The 15,387-nt window shown below is 41.0% G+C and overlaps 1 protein-coding gene and 1 long non-coding RNA gene across 3 annotated transcripts; one reads left to right on the forward strand and one right to left on the reverse strand.

Moving 5' to 3' along the window:
- Positions 1-580: 580 nt before the first annotated feature.
- Positions 581-10,954, reverse strand: LOC135298720 (uncharacterized). The gene is made up of 3 exons (XR_010360769.1): positions 10,771-10,954; positions 5,807-7,529; positions 581-2,757 (listed from the first exon to the last, which is right to left on the reverse strand). It is a non-coding gene; the product is annotated as an uncharacterized LOC135298720 (long non-coding RNA).
- SCOC (short coiled-coil protein) lies at positions 2,584-14,791 on the forward strand. 2 transcript variants are annotated; one of them, XM_064416553.1, is made up of 4 exons: positions 2,584-2,739; positions 11,720-11,791; positions 11,892-11,975; positions 12,536-14,791. In XM_064416553.1, the coding sequence occupies exons 1-4, from the start codon at positions 2,676-2,678 to the stop codon at positions 12,676-12,678; spliced, it is 363 nt and encodes a 120-aa protein (XP_064272623.1). In that variant the 5' UTR covers positions 2,584-2,675; the 3' UTR covers positions 12,679-14,791. The 2 variants fall into 2 exon arrangements, with proteins under 2 accessions (XP_064272623.1, XP_064272622.1); XM_064416552.1 differs by lacking the exon at positions 2,584-2,739 and adding an exon at positions 10,970-11,105.
- Positions 14,792-15,387: the final 596 nt, after the last annotated feature.

Raw genomic sequence — 15,387 nt, forward strand, 5'->3', positions numbered from 1 at the left:
AACCTGATGGAAGATCAGCCACTACAACTGCATTGCAACAAGGATGTTACCTACCAACAGTGCTCTGACTCTGTCCCAATGTTCTCTGAAAGCAACAGTAATGTTCTCTTGTTTTTCTGACATTAAAAATCCTAAAACTTTTATATTATTCATACACAGATAGTACCAGAGCAACAGCAGGAACACGTAGAGGATTATGCCCTTGGGACAAGGAGTCAGTGAGGTTTTGCCAAGTGGTGCAGACAACAAAAATGTCTCTCAACTGGCTAAACTTTCCTTTTTGAAACAGAGCCACTGAAAATTGTTTCCAAAAAGCACCACATCTGTGGACTCACAGAGCTAAGAAATTAGCACTGTAATAGGAAACAAATTAAGCAGGTGAAGAGAGCTGTTGAATGTTTTGATGTTGTAGCTCAGTTTGAAAATGCAAGGCTGAACCCTAAAGAAAGGAGTGGTATTGAAGTCTGCCTCAGCCACGCTGCTATAAGCACTGTTACAGTGTTGGTATGTACAGCAGTCATAGCACATGCTGTGGTTTCACTAAAATACTCCACAAACCCATACTTAACTCAGAGCCAGCTTCCTTTTCAGGTCACTGTAAAAACGCTTTAATTAGAAAACAGTTACACAGTACTTACAGAAATGAAAATGCAAACATACTACCAGAGAGGTTTATCTATGGTGTTTTAAATCTAAGGATCTACACCCTTTTCCATTTGTGTCCTTGACACAGATCAACCTCAAAATCTTGGGCTTCATTTCAGTACCAAGCCTGAAGACATTCTTGGGTGTTTATCTATTGCTTTCATGGCAATCACCACAGTCCAGACAGTGATCTGCTGATGTGCTTGTTATCAACACTCATCAAAACCAGGCCAGCACATGGCTACATGAACTGATGTTACTGCTGTAAAATCAAACAAAAGCCTCAGGAGAAGCTATAGAAGATGCTGTCCCCATACTTTCCTTACCCTCAACCTCCTCTGCCAGTTCCTGACACCTATTTTAAAAGGCAGCCAGACAGCTGCTCAGCATTCCACAACCTCTGCTCAACTTGGTAATGAAGTCCTCAGAAAGATGAATTGATAGTTTATAACCAAATTAACTTTTACATTAATTTTCTCCACTGAAAATAATTCACTTTTGGAAATAAGTAAACTTCTTTTGCTCTGACAGTTAATTCCATTACATACCTTTCTTTTAAGCTTTTTTTCTGTCTGCTGCTGTTCCTTTGTGTTCCTCCTTTTAAATGACACATGGTGACAGCAAGAAATGGGTACTTGTACTTTAACATGGCATCACCTGTCCAAAGATGTTTTTTCACCAGTAAAATATCAGGACATCACGAGATAAAAGGGAAAGGGTTTTTTTTTAACTATGAAATGGACTGCCCAGGGAAGTGATGGAGCCACTATCTCTGAAGGTGTTCAAGAAACAGCTGGATGTGGTACTCAATGCCATGGTCTGGTTGACACTGTGGTGATCAAAGGAGACCTCTGGACTTGATGATCTCAGAGGTCTTTTCCAGCCTAATTAATTTTGTGATTCTGTGTCTTCTGTCCTTTGTCCTGCAAAGTTATATGCATTTCCTTTGTACATAGAAGCTGTCTCACGAGTCCAAGATTACATCCAAAAGTGTGAAAGGCAAACTGTAAATTCAGAGAATTCTCATTCGATAGTTGGTCATTGCTTCACAAAACTCGGATATGATTTTTAGGGAGACTTTAGAAAGGCTCCGAATTACAATTAAGAAAAAAAAGTATTTGTCAACACCCTTAATTAACAGTCTTTTTCTAAATACGAAATTAAAAAAATAAAGGACAAGTAGATTCTGATACAACACCCTGAAAATAGTAATTCCACTATTCACTATTCTGTCTTCGGTCAAGGCCATTTTATAGTTTCTAATTAATTGCAAGAAAAAATACTGTGTTCCAGGAGTACAAAAAAAATATACTCTTAATATATTCTTAAAGTAAGCAGTTTGAGGTGATTTTTTAATTTGTATGTTCAAACTATGTCCAGCATTAAGAAGCAAAACAAGATGACTAAAGTGGGGTTTTCTTTGAACTTGATTTCTCTTCTTTACTCCTCTGTCTTCTACCACAGAACTTCTGACACTCACTTACATACCTTCACTTTTTCACATTACCTAATGGTTTTGATGCAGCTGTTTCATGTAAATATAGTCACTTGCATTCCTAAGTATTTGAAGATTGTATTTTAAAATTGCTGCTCTCAGGTTCTGTCCATTGCATTTTCATGGACTGTAAGCAACATTTCTTGAACACTAAGTTACTTTTGCTTTCTCTATCAAAAATCCCTCCAAGAAAATCCCCCCTGTGCAGCCCTAGAGAAAATAAAGGAGAATGACAACAAAAAGACAGCCAGGATGCATAAAATTCTGTTATAGAAAGAACTTGTAATAGCAGTGTTTTTTCAGCATTTGTTTGACAAAGCAGTGAGAAGTCAGAAACTTTCCAGCTGAATGATTTCCGCAAAAGAGCTCAAGGTTCAGAGGAGATGGCACACAGAGCAAGGCGTGTGCAGCTGCCAGTAACACCTGCGCTGGACTCATTAAAGATTTAACCAGAGAAGTCACGTGTGCACTTGAAAATGGCTGACAACTGCCATGCCTAACACACATCTCAAAAACTTTGGGAAAAGGCAGGAAAATGGAGTTACCTTTGGACGAGGAGGATGGCACATTCACCAACATTTCTTTGGCAGATGATTCAGGTAAGAGACTGCATTACCCTGCTGATACAATGCAAATCCAAAGGCTGAATAACAGCACTGTTAGAGCAGACAAGATTGTCCTGATTACCAGGTACAAGGTATTTTTAGCAAATACCCTCAAGCAAACTTTTTTTGTTGAGTGGTTTGAATAAGCCTTGTGATGGGAAAAGAATTGAGGGTTTGGGGCTATGGAGGCTACGAGGCTACCACAGTTTTCATATATTCACACTTGGCAATATACACTCATCATCTGAGCACAGAGAGCCTTTTACTGGTTACAGAGACACTGTTACAGAAGTATTTACTAAGTAGTTACTACCATCAAATAAAATACAGATAATGCTGCATACAGAATAATAAACCGCTGACATACTCCAGCAAAAACTCGCAAGAAGTGATGCAATTTAATTGGTAATGGAAATAAGGTGATATTTTAGATCCCCACTGTTAATTGTTTTAAAAGAAACTCCAAAAGCAAAGACTGCCTATCCCTCCACCCTCCTCCTCTCCACTTACGGAATAAAAATTACTTGGAAGGGGAAGTAGGAGAGTCCTACATAGTGGGAAAATGAACTGAGTTAATATGAATTAATAATAAATTATTTAGAAACGTCTGGCCAGAGTATCAACTTGATTATGTCAGCATTGCTGCCAAAGAGCTGTGCTAATTCACACTACTAGGGATCTGTAGGGCTTATTTTTTGAACAACACAAGCTACATTTCCTTCCCCCCTTTTTTTTTTTTTAAGAATCTTATTGTGCATGCTGTATTTGCCTCCTATATTAAAAAAAAACCCCAAATTCCACTAAGTTAATCTTATTTTTAGAACATAATTTTCTATTAGCAATTCCATATTGGTGTGAGGGGGCTGAGCTGGATGTTTGAACGGACTTTGTCTGTACATCATACAGGGCTGCTGACACCAAGATATGGTTGGCAGAAACTATTCTCATGAAGACAATTTGTCAGAGCTTGGACCAAGCTGTAGAACAATGCAGGGTTCTGTTGACAATGAATCTCACTCTTTTCCTGCAGCAGGGTGTAGAAGAGTAGAGAAAAGGTATTGTACAGGACACAGTTTTGTGACGTTGCATAGCTGATAACATACCAAGAACAGACTGGGGGGTTGCATTCAGTGGCACGTTCATCTTGTCTTTGCACAGCATCCAGAAGAAGCTGAGTTAGGGATGATTCCATAATACTGGACCGGTTTCAACCTGCTCTGTCAGGGGGGTGTTTTTGCCATATGACTATCTTAGTCTTTCATGAGATGTAAAGTCTCTTCAGAAAGCAAACACCCACCAGCCTCTTCTCCTGCTCTAACCTCAGCACCCTGCAGCTTGGAAAATGGTAATACCCATGGGAAAATAGAGCAAGGTTAAAAACCCTCTTATCCAAGCACCAACTGCCAGTGGGTTTCCAAGTCAGTCTTGGTATTTGGGGCTTGATACTCAAAGCTAAGCCCTGACAGATGTCACTGCTATAAAAGAGATCTCCTCAGCAACACAGCAAATAGGACTGTACTGCACCTCAGAAACTGAGCACTTCAAATCTGCTGGACTCCTGACTGAAGCAGAACACCCAGGGTCAGAGAAAGATCATGTTCAAAACACAGAACCTTCTTTATAAAAGATCAGCTACCAGAATTACAGTGTTTCCCCTGGTAGTGAAGAAGTGGGGACTGCCAGTCCAAAAGTAGAAGCAAAATCAGAATAACTGAAAATAAGTGACATTTTCAGGCGAGGTTATAGCTTGAAGGCACAGAGAGTAAATATGATTCATGGAGAACATGTTAACCCTGATCCATTTCTTCTGGCAACACTTGGAGGTTAGAAAGTATAAGAAAATTCCTAACCTATAACAGGAAGAGACCAGGATATACTTTGTAGGAAATGGTCTTCTTTAACTATCCCAGCAGAAGACTAATTACAGTAACTCTGGGGCACTGAAGCTAACAAAGACAGTGAGCCTTATGGGTCTAACAGTAAGACTGGAGAATAACATCAATTCCAGTAGAGCAGGGAACCTAAAAGTCTACACAGTGAGAGAGAGAGAAAAAGATTCCTCAGGATAGACAAGAGCAAGTTTGAGCAAGGAGTAAGGAAACTAGGCTTGCAATATGTATATCCTAAGTGAACTTTGTCTGAGAACAACCAAGTGTTCATTAATTATTGTCTTGGTTTGAAAAGACAGATGTTTGCTAAGGAAGGAAGGAGCCTCCCTTGAAATGGAAAATCTCAGGTTCTGTGGCAGCATTCCTAGTTTTTGGGGCCATGTCAGGTTCTGGGACAGCATCCCTGTTCTCTGGGGTGGGTGGTTATCCAAGTCAATCTTCCCTTGCCTCTGAATGCTAACTAGGACAGGCATATCAGCAACACCAGTCACTGTATGATATAATTAGTATTTAGAGAAGGTTTGAACCCTTTGAAAACTGGTGGGCCAGACCCAAAGAGCTGGGTGAAGGGTTGTGAGAAAATGTGCCCTGGTGTCATTTCCTCACAGTAGATACCATTATTAAAATAACCCCAAAAACATACAGTCAGTGTGTGATAGCTCTGACTCCATGTGCCCACCTTGCAGAGGAAGTTAAAAACCCATCAATTCCCCACCTTATTAACCCATAAAGCAAACTGGATAACAGCCACAGTAGCCCTTAGAAAAGGGTTTGCAAATGGGAGAAATTTAGCCACAATCACATGCCACCCAAACCAGGGTAAGCTGGACCATATGGTGACACCTAATGAGGTTTCTAGATCTAGCACACAAAAAAGTTAGGTTACTCAAGAGCTGTTATTCCTTTTTTCACCCATTTCTTTCTATGCTCTTGGGCCCCAAATGGGGCACCAAAATCTGTCTTGGTATGAAAAGATAGGTGTCTGCTGTCAGGAAGGCAGAAGCCTCCCTTGAAATGGAAAATGTAAACCCCCTCCTTCGCAATTGTTATAATTTTTTAATTAAGGGGCTGTCAGGCAAATATATGGGAATAGGAATAACAGTTCTTTACTAGGAAAATTAAAATACAAATGCAATAGTACAAGAAAGACACTGATAGAGTCAGAACACAACCTGACACCCTGTGGGTCAGGGTGTTGTAGCAGTCCCATTAAATGGTGGCTGCAGTCCTGCTGGAGTGGCAGATGTGGCTCTGTTAAAGCAGTGATCCTGCAGAAGGGTGGAGTTTTCCCCTGAAGATCCAGTGGTGGTGTAGATGGGCCTGGTCTTCCTCTGGGAATCCAGTGGAAAAGAAAGCTGCTCCTCTGGAATCCAGTAGAAAAGGCTCACTGTGGTGTTCCAAAGCTCCAACTGTCTCCAGGTAGGAATGTTTGGCTCCTCCCCCTGGGTGGAGCATCTCCAATGGGATGATGTAGTTTTATCAGCTGTGCAGTGACACTCAATGGCCCATTAACAGAATATATTCCCCCGAGGGAGGATTGGTTGTGGAAGAAATAAAGAAAACTGCCCCACCTGGTTCTAACAGATGGCAATAGAATACACACCTCCTGCCACACCTTGCATTTGCAACCTAAGACAAAATTTAAATATTAAAATGACAAAATTAAAATATTAGAAAGGTTCACAAAGGTGCACTGGTTTTAGTGAACTTAAACACATCTGTTACTGCATAAGGTTTTCCCCCCATTTCTTAAAACATATTGGAAAGATACTAAACAGGCAAAGTAGAACAACATGCTATATATGTACAATCTGAGCAATAATCAGAATACAGCCTTCATATCAAAGTTTCCATGGTACAGTGAAAAGCCATTGTGTCAAAGCAACAGGGGTTACTGAGCCTCCTTAACCAAGCACAAGCTATGAATATTTAATAGCTACTGCTCTTTCAAAACAGCAGTGTCTTTCTATTTGTTACGTATGCAGGTATTAAAAATAAAACATGTAAATTAACACAAACACAAAATGGTAGCAAGATAGAAACTTTGTGGATAGTATTTTAATAGCAATATTAACAGCACATGAAATCGAGCAAAACATGTGAAAATGTTTTCACCTTTAGTGAAAGAAATATCTTCCAATTTAGAAATTCACAGCACTAGATAAAAGTTCCCTCAAAAAATGACCAACCCAAACAAAAGCACAGAGCAAATCAAACCAAAAGTAAAACAAAACAGTGAAATGTTGTCTAATATCTGCAAAAATTTCTTTACTGTACTTGTAATCAATGCTGAATAAGCAGATCAAGGCCCTCTTTACTCATTGAAGAGTACCTAGAAATTATCTTACTCTTTTTTCAAATATGCTTTACAGAAAACCAACATTAGTGACCACGTTTCTCTTCCAACCCCTCCTTTTAAAAGCAGATACAAACCCTTAACTTATAGAAATACAAAAGTTTTTCATCTAATTAAGTTACCAGTAAAGCTCTATGGAACCTTGCTAAATATCCTTCCACAAAACCTGGTGGCAAACCATAGATGATGATTACCAGGAGGATCAAACAGTTAAGAGAATAATGTTGTGTAATACATGTTGGTATTCACAGCCCAAAGCTGCAAAGTGTTCAATTCCTCAGTCTATTCAAAAAAGCATTTTTGTGGAGTCAGTAGAAATGAGAACTTTTGCTCTCATGCTCAGTCTTGCACAGGACAGGATGCAGCTCTGTGTTGGCTATACAGCTGCATGTAGCTATATGAAGGCAGGCCTCTTCAGGGATAAAAATAAATTATTACTTCCTGAGGTTTGCTTTTTGTAGACTTTCTAAAGGGATGGCATTTTTTCATTCCAACTGTACAGGTTACATCATCTGATGAGGTCTCATTCTCACTTAGACCTAAGGCAAAACCAAGACATAAACAATAAGCAGGGACACAGATGAGTTAGAACAATGTAAGCCAAATATTTGCTCATTTTGTATAAATTGATTTAGTTGGAAAAAGCAAAAACTAAGAAGTACTCAAATTCTGCATTTAACAGAAGACCCCCATTGTAAATTTGCTCAAGAATATGCACTAGGCTAAAAAAGTTTTTTGAGGTTACTCTGGAAGAGTAACAAGAATTGCAGAGAATTTGGTGTAAAGCAACATTACATGAAAAAAAAAATCCTCCTCAGAGTCTGTTATTTCTGCAAAGAAACAAAAGAACGAAGATTTGATGTAAAAGGTCTCGAGAGTTAGCAATGCAAGGAAAAACACTTAAGCCACTTGTGTTCCTTTTTGTCTTTTTCTTTGTGGCAATAATTAGTCAGAGGTGCAAGCAGTACAGTTCAAACAGCAAAGTCATCTCAGCAATGGTACAATGCCTTCCTCTGTTAGTTAGTGCAGAAAAGGATACATTTCATTGTAGTGGTGAACAGTGAAGCCTCTGTCATCAGTCAGCTCGTGCAGGCGCCCCTGCTGCCTGGTCACCAGAAGGGAAGTCAGGGGCTTGTTGGTTTGCACTGTGTGCCATGGGAAAAACAGGATGTAAACCAGAGTTTTGGAAATAAAATGTCTGAAAGTGTTTGCCATTAGCAGCAATGACTGAGAGTCTGAGTGCCGAGCAATAAAACCCTCTCCTCTCAGTTTGTAACTTTACCTGTATATGAATTCAAGTAATCTATTAACGATACATTTTATCCAAGGGAGGTTATTTTATTTCAAGGAAAAATTGCTCTTTCAGTGAAACTGAATAAACTGATTCCTTTTGCCAGCGACATCAGCTACTTTTAGAAACTAACTAGAACTTAGGATACAAGTGAGTATAGACAGCTGCATTTGTAAACTGAAACTTGTTGCTATAAATTTAATACAGTGACAATATCATGAATGCCTCCTCTGATTTAACCAAATGGCTTGGAAAATAGTCTGTAGCACTGCCTGGGGTTGTTGTGACCCAAGTGCAGGACCTGTCAGAACAACACTCCCACGCAGTTTGGTGTCATAATATGCATAGGTGCCTTCCCTGGGATACATTCTGAGTTATAAAAGGAATCTGATTGTTGGGGATACTTCATAAGTCCCTAAAGCTTTACAATTAAAGTGCACAAAAAATTTTAATTTATAAGATATTACACAACGTAAGACAGGTGTGGAATTTAAAAAGGCAGCAGGTAACTTGTGATACATTAAGCTTCTGGTTTCTTGGTTTCTCATACAAGAATACTTTGGGCTGTGGACCTTTGTTCTGTCATATATTTGGTTTGGGCATTTTTGCTTTAGTGTTTTGGGGTTTTTTTTGAGTGTGTGCATGTTTTCTGGTGTTTGTTTAAAAGTAGCGGTGCACAGGATATTCAGAATTCTGGAGCTGCCTTCTTTGCACTGGCAAACAGAGGAAGGGTTAGGAATACAAGCCTTTTTAAGAGAACACAGGATGATCTAGGCATTCTCTCTGTGGAATTGGCACGCAGCAGTATCAATCCAAACCTTTGGGTCCCTGCACCGTTCCAAGCTAACCTCATAACACACAGCACTCTGCAGACTAGAAATGTCACCTGCTCCCTGCTGATAACCCCTCTGCAATGCCAACAGTGGAAGCTCAGAACAACAGCTTTCTCTGTAGGAAAACCAAAAAAACCTCTCATGGAGGCTGATTTCTGAAGAGGTGTTCATCCTGGTGCTCACGCTCAGAGTTCAGAAGCAAAAGAAAGTACTACAGTGAGAAACCACAACCAGGCAAAGCAGAATGAACCCCAACGGTGCACACACCAAAAAGGAAACAGGAGGTAAACCAGCAGCTCTTGAAATTACTGCTACTGTTTTAGCTGCAACAGCACAGGAGCCAATATGTCTGGTTCCCATTCTGTCCTGTAATTCAACATCAAGGATTTCCCCCTTTTGCTCATTTTGGGACAGTTTTGGAAATAATCTCTAACTGTAATACACCAAGAAAAGTGGAATTTATGCAGCAGAGGGGTGCATTTCCTCAAGATCAGCCCACAATAATTTTTCCCCCTCTTACAGTATAAAAACACAGCATGTCCTTCAGCAGGTAAGCAAGGTCTCCATGCATTTGTACCCACCTGGAGAATCTGCCCATAATTTTTCCCCCTGTTAATGCAAGTGCTGGGGATTGTCTCATTAGAAAGAATTAGGAGAACCTGCTGATTGCCAGGTTTGCCAGTGCAGCAAGCAAGATCGAAACAGTGCAAGCATCTGGCATTTAATAAACAGCAATCAAGGAAACTTTCCAACAAGCTCCTAAAGCCCAGCTACCACCTGAGAGGACGGCTTCCAAGAAATAAGAAGGATTGCTGTGTTGAAAATTCCCTCTGTAGAGATGCTTAAGTAAACTAGCTAATGGAACTGGAAACAGGTTCATTTTCCAGGACAGATGGATAGCAAGACTCTAATTACAGTACATTGTCAGACCTTGAATAGCATTCAGTCTAATCTGAATTTATCTGATTTTAAGGTTAAAAAAAGTCATTGACACGGTAATAGTGTGGAGGCAGACAGAAGATGATGTTAGAAATATACACTTTCTGAAGTGTATTTAAAAATACAGTAGAGGGCTCACTTCCCAAATGCCTTTATCTTCCTGAGTGTCTGCACAGCACTGAATTATTTATTTACAACTAGATATATAACTGCAATTTACAGGTACAATATTAATATATTTCACTGCAACATATGGTTCAAACTACATGGTATTTGACTGTACTATAAGTAGTGCAGTGCAGTCACTTCAGTGAAGCCACCAAAATTAGCTCAGGTCACGAATGTTTTCCATTCCTTTGCTGTGTCTCACAGACTGTGCTATGACATTAACGTGAGAGCCCTGCGCAGCGTGTTCCGCAAGGGTTATTCCCTCCAGGGAGCCAGGGAAAAACAATGACACACGAGTGTTGTTTCGGAGCTGCTGAGCCATTAGATGAGAGCAGCTCCGTGAAGTTAATGAGGTTGTTATGTGATGGGATTTTCGTGCTGTGAGACCCAAGGCGCGGAGCCAAACCACGAGTTTCTTACTCCGGACACTGCTGTGGAAAAGGCCACAGGGGCACAGGGCACTGAACTGCGGCAGGGAAAGCTCGCCGGGAGGCTCCTTTCTCCCAGAGCCCACACAAAAGCACCGGGGCGTTAACAGCAGCCACGCACCGCCGTTTCCTCGGACCTCCCTCAGGCTTTGCCAACCGGCCTAAATCCGAACGGGTTCCACACCAGGGAACAAATGCCTTGTCTTAATCTCTTCCGAACACCACGCAGAGCGCCCACAGCCTCGAACAGCGGCGGCATGTGGGCGCACAAGGCACCGATCACACATCCCCTCGCTGGCCGCTCAGCGGGCTGTGCCTGTGAGGGGCACGGCCCAGACGCGCGCCCCGCCCCGCCCGGCGCGGCGCAGGCGCGTTGGCAGCGCGGAGCGGGCCGGGCCGGGCCGGGCCGTGCCGGGGCAGAGCCCGCGGGAGGCGGCGGCGGCGGCAGCGGGGCAGGTGCGGGGCGGCCGCGGCAGGCGGGAGGGAGAGAGGGACGGACAGAAGGAGGGAGGGAGCGAGGGTCCGACCCATGTCGGGAGTGCACGGGAGGATGCGCGGGCAGGGCCGGGCGGCTCCTGCGGGGACGCCCCTCTGCAGTGCTGCCGAGCCCGGCCGCGGGCGCTGCTGGTGCCGCATCTGCCCCGTCCCGCAGCTCCGGGCCGGGATGCGAACGGGCTGTACGGACAGCGCCGTCCCGCAGGCCCGTGCGCTGGCCAGGGGTGGCGGGGGGACAATGCAGCAGCATTCCGCTTCGGCCGTCAGGAATATCCAGTTCTAAAATAACCCGTGATCCAGAATGATCACAGCTGGGAAGGCGGCGATTACATCACTGAAACGGCGGTATTTAGTGCTTTGCAGTAATCTAGAGCAGTTATTTTTGTAAACAAAGGCATAGTTACTCAACGAACCTTAGGCATGTACAGCATTAGGCCTAGGAAAAACAATTAAAGAACGATGAAGAACGTTGCTCTACCAGCAACTGACCCTTCAGAATTACAAAAATACATCTAAAATTCAAATATAATGGAAGTTCCAATAATTGCTGCCTCCGTTTTTTTTCCTTTAACCAGAGTATCGCTCAAGAAAACTCTCTTCAAAAGTGGAAAGAGCCCCTACCACAATGATGAACGCTGATATGGATGGTATAAATTCTTAATGTTCTTGTTCTTCATTGTTATTCTATTTAGTATAATTTTTAATTGTTAGCAGAGGTTGCACTAAAACTCTTGTGCTTTATTGCAGCTGTTGAGGCTGAGAATCAGGTGGAATTAGAAGAGAAAACACGGCTTATTAATCAAGTTTTGGAACTGCAGCACACACTTGAAGGTTAGCAGCCTGACATATCAGATTTTTTACAAGTACACAGTAATAAGCAAAAGAGAACCTGACTGCTCTGCCCTTAGTCACAGTGTCCAGCAGTATGTCACTTAGTATAGTTGAAGGTACAAAACCAAGGTCTTGGAAATAGTTTTTTTCTTCCTTTTTATGCAATATTACATTTGCTCAACCTTGGTAGTACACAGCAAGTAGAACAGGTGATACAGCTAATGTGTCTGTGCTTATTAGAAGACACACATCTGAGGCTGCTCGTCACTGAACTTTTGTTTCCAAGTCATTTAGTTTGCAATAGCTTAATTCAAAAATTCAAGAAAGCAATAAACTTACAGACTAGCAGTCAGTTTAACGAGTTGGTCAAAATACTGTACTACAAAATAATGGAGGAAAAATGGCCTTTAGGTAAAACATTAGTAGGAGAATGTTTTATAATACCCTATGGTAATGTTTTCTGGATTAAAGGTGTGACTACTCTGATGTAGGCCCATAGAACATATTCGTTATTGTATGTAATAGTGTATAATATTTTTCTTATAATATCACCTTCACAGATCTCTCAGCACGAGTAGATGCTGTTAAGGAAGAAAACTTGAAACTGAAATCAGAAAACCAAGTTCTTGGACAATATATAGAAAATCTGATGTCAGCATCTAGTGTTTTCCAAACAACTGACACAAAAAGCAAAAGGAAGTAAGGGTTGACTCACAGATTATGTAATTGTATTGCTGCTGGGGTTTTTTTGTTTTGTTTTAACTGGCATAGGCTACATAAGCTAAAATACTTTAGTTTGTGGCTTACTGGATTCTCAAAGATTATAGACTTGGATAATAAACAGAATTAAGAGCATTATCATGAACAGGAGACAGAAGATTGTGTATTAAGATTGAGTAATGTGCAAATGTAGTGTAGATAATTACAAAATTTTTGTATTTGTTTTAAAAATTACCATATCTTGTTGAAAAGAAGATTACTTTGTCACGTTAAACAAAGGCCTGTTGGCATTCTAAGATCTTAGGGTAGATTTCTTGACTATATTGTGTTACAATATTGCGTTGAAACCCCATTTGATAAAAATATTCAGACTTTATTGCATCACTTTTTTGCACCTGAGATGTGTTTACTGCATAGTGCTGTTCACAGTTCTGCAAAACAAAACAAAAACCTATATACTAGTTAAGCATTTCTGTGAAGTAGGAACAGTATGACATTGCTTGCAGGGCTTACTTACAGAAAAACACCTCAGATGTTTTTGGGAAGGGGGAAGGTAAGAGGAGCAACAAGGGTAAGCAACTTATCAGGGAAATACCAAACTGATGCAGTATCAGATGTCATATGTACACTTGAAACCATTGCTACTTTCCCATTTCCCTGAAGAATGCCCAGGCACATCATCACAAGTATGATCTTCCTGAAGTTCTTCTGATGTGTGATGAAAAGTAAAGTAAAAACCTGAGTGATAAACTTGGCAAGAAGAGATCAGCAATGCTCCTCATGCTTGTGAACAGTGTGAAGTGAGGAACTGAGAACAAGTCTTTTCCTTCCCACCTTTTACTTTCCTCCTGCAGTGCCAAACTTGTCTTTGCAGAGCCTCAGAGCAGGTCTTTTCCTGCCTCACAGCCTGCACTTGCAAAGTGCTTCTGCAGGCATTGCCTAGAAACATCTAAAGCAGACAGATGCAGTGGAACAAAGGTCGATTTTGCCTCTCAAAACTGCGCTGCTCTGAGCAATGCCTGGTGTCAAGGTGCTGGTTTTTCCTGTCTTGGATGTTAGGTTTTGTAGGGGAGCTCAGCCCAGATGGGTCTGAGCACTCCCCACAGAAGCAGCATGTCCAGCATAATCAGTATTAAGGGAGAGCAGAAGCTGAAATACAAACAAGTATGTAAATTTTAGCACTACTTAGTTGCACCTGTTTCATCTTGCCCTACAGCAGCACTGCAGCCTTACTTATGGATGTTGGCTAGGACTGAGTTGCTGCTTCACTAATGAAGCCATTTAACTTGACCTTTTAAAAGGAAACCACTAGTTCAAGGATCTCTCTGAAGCATCGTGTGAATGAGTCAGTGTTATAGAATAATAAATCCCTCTCAAATCCCAAGTTTCTTAGTTAGGTACTGCTGTGTCTCAAGTGTAAGTTGGCATTGTGAGGTTTCCCCCTCCCAAAGGTGAGGTTGCCCATTTCTTCCCATTTAAAATAGTTGTAGAATGCTCACCGGAGTCCAAAGACTCTAAACAAAGGCAAAACACTGCAAACAAAGCACTAATTGTACAGTCTTGAGGGCTGTTTACAAGTCTGGGTCAAGAAACCCAATGATGAAAAATGGATGATACCATTTGTGTCACGGGGTCCTTGTCAACACCTAGAATTAATTCTAATCTTCTATGGACTACTTTCTCACATTGCTGGAACTCTAAATTAGCAGGTAGAGTAGATCACATGGCTAGTCCAGAGTTTGAGCATTAAAAGAAGAAAAATCACAGCAAGCACTTGACTTCTGAAGATTGCATTGCATTACAGCCATCATAGCTTTAAAACCATGTAACTGCCATCTCCATCTGCACTGTAGATCACCTGGTAACACAGCATGCGCTTGCTAGACTTCAGCAATTCCTAATATAAAGTGATTTTAAAATCACAGTTTTGTATTGTAGTTTGGATAGTGGTATTTTATCCATCAGTGTGTATACAGCAGTTATTTAATCTCCATGCCATTTTACATCCCATTACTGTGGCCTTCATTTAACTTATGAACATTTTGAAGATGTTGTATTTCTGACTTTACACCAAATAAAAACTTCATTTGTCTCAATTAGTTTGGTTTAACATTTGTAAACCCTAAACCTTCTTATTACTATCTGTAGTCAAAAGGTGAAAAAGCAGTAGGGTTAGTAATCATCTTAATGATTTTTACATAGCTGAACTGTCTGAAAAACTAGATGGAATTGAGATTAAACCGGAGTTAATGAATCTAGCTTTAACAAAGCTTCAGTTCCAGACTCACTTGCTGTTTTCAGCCATCAATCTTAAATTTCTGTCTACTTTTTCTGTTCTTGCTAAAGTAAAAGGATTGGTAGACTGCACCTACTGTTGTAAAAAGCTAAAACTTGCACTTCTCCATGTGGGAGACCACTAAGCCAAGTTAGAAATGTTACTTTTTCCTATACTTTTAGTGAGCTTTACATTAGACAGAAACTAGAATTATTACTTCATCATGCCTTCATGAATGTAAATGCTAACTGAAGAGTAGCTTGAACTGTAACTGAGTAAAAGGGCCTCAGTACTACTTGGCCTTCCCTGCATATAAAGTGTTCAGTCTGGGATCTGGTGTCCTCAGTAAGAGCTGTGACCAAGCTACAACATAGTCAGAGGGAGTGCAGGCTGCAGAGGTCTTGTTACTTACAGAGT

Source organism: Passer domesticus, chromosome 4 (assembly GCF_036417665.1).
Source record: "Passer domesticus isolate bPasDom1 chromosome 4, bPasDom1.hap1, whole genome shotgun sequence".
Classification (NCBI taxonomy): Eukaryota; Metazoa; Chordata; class Aves; order Passeriformes; family Passeridae; genus Passer; species Passer domesticus.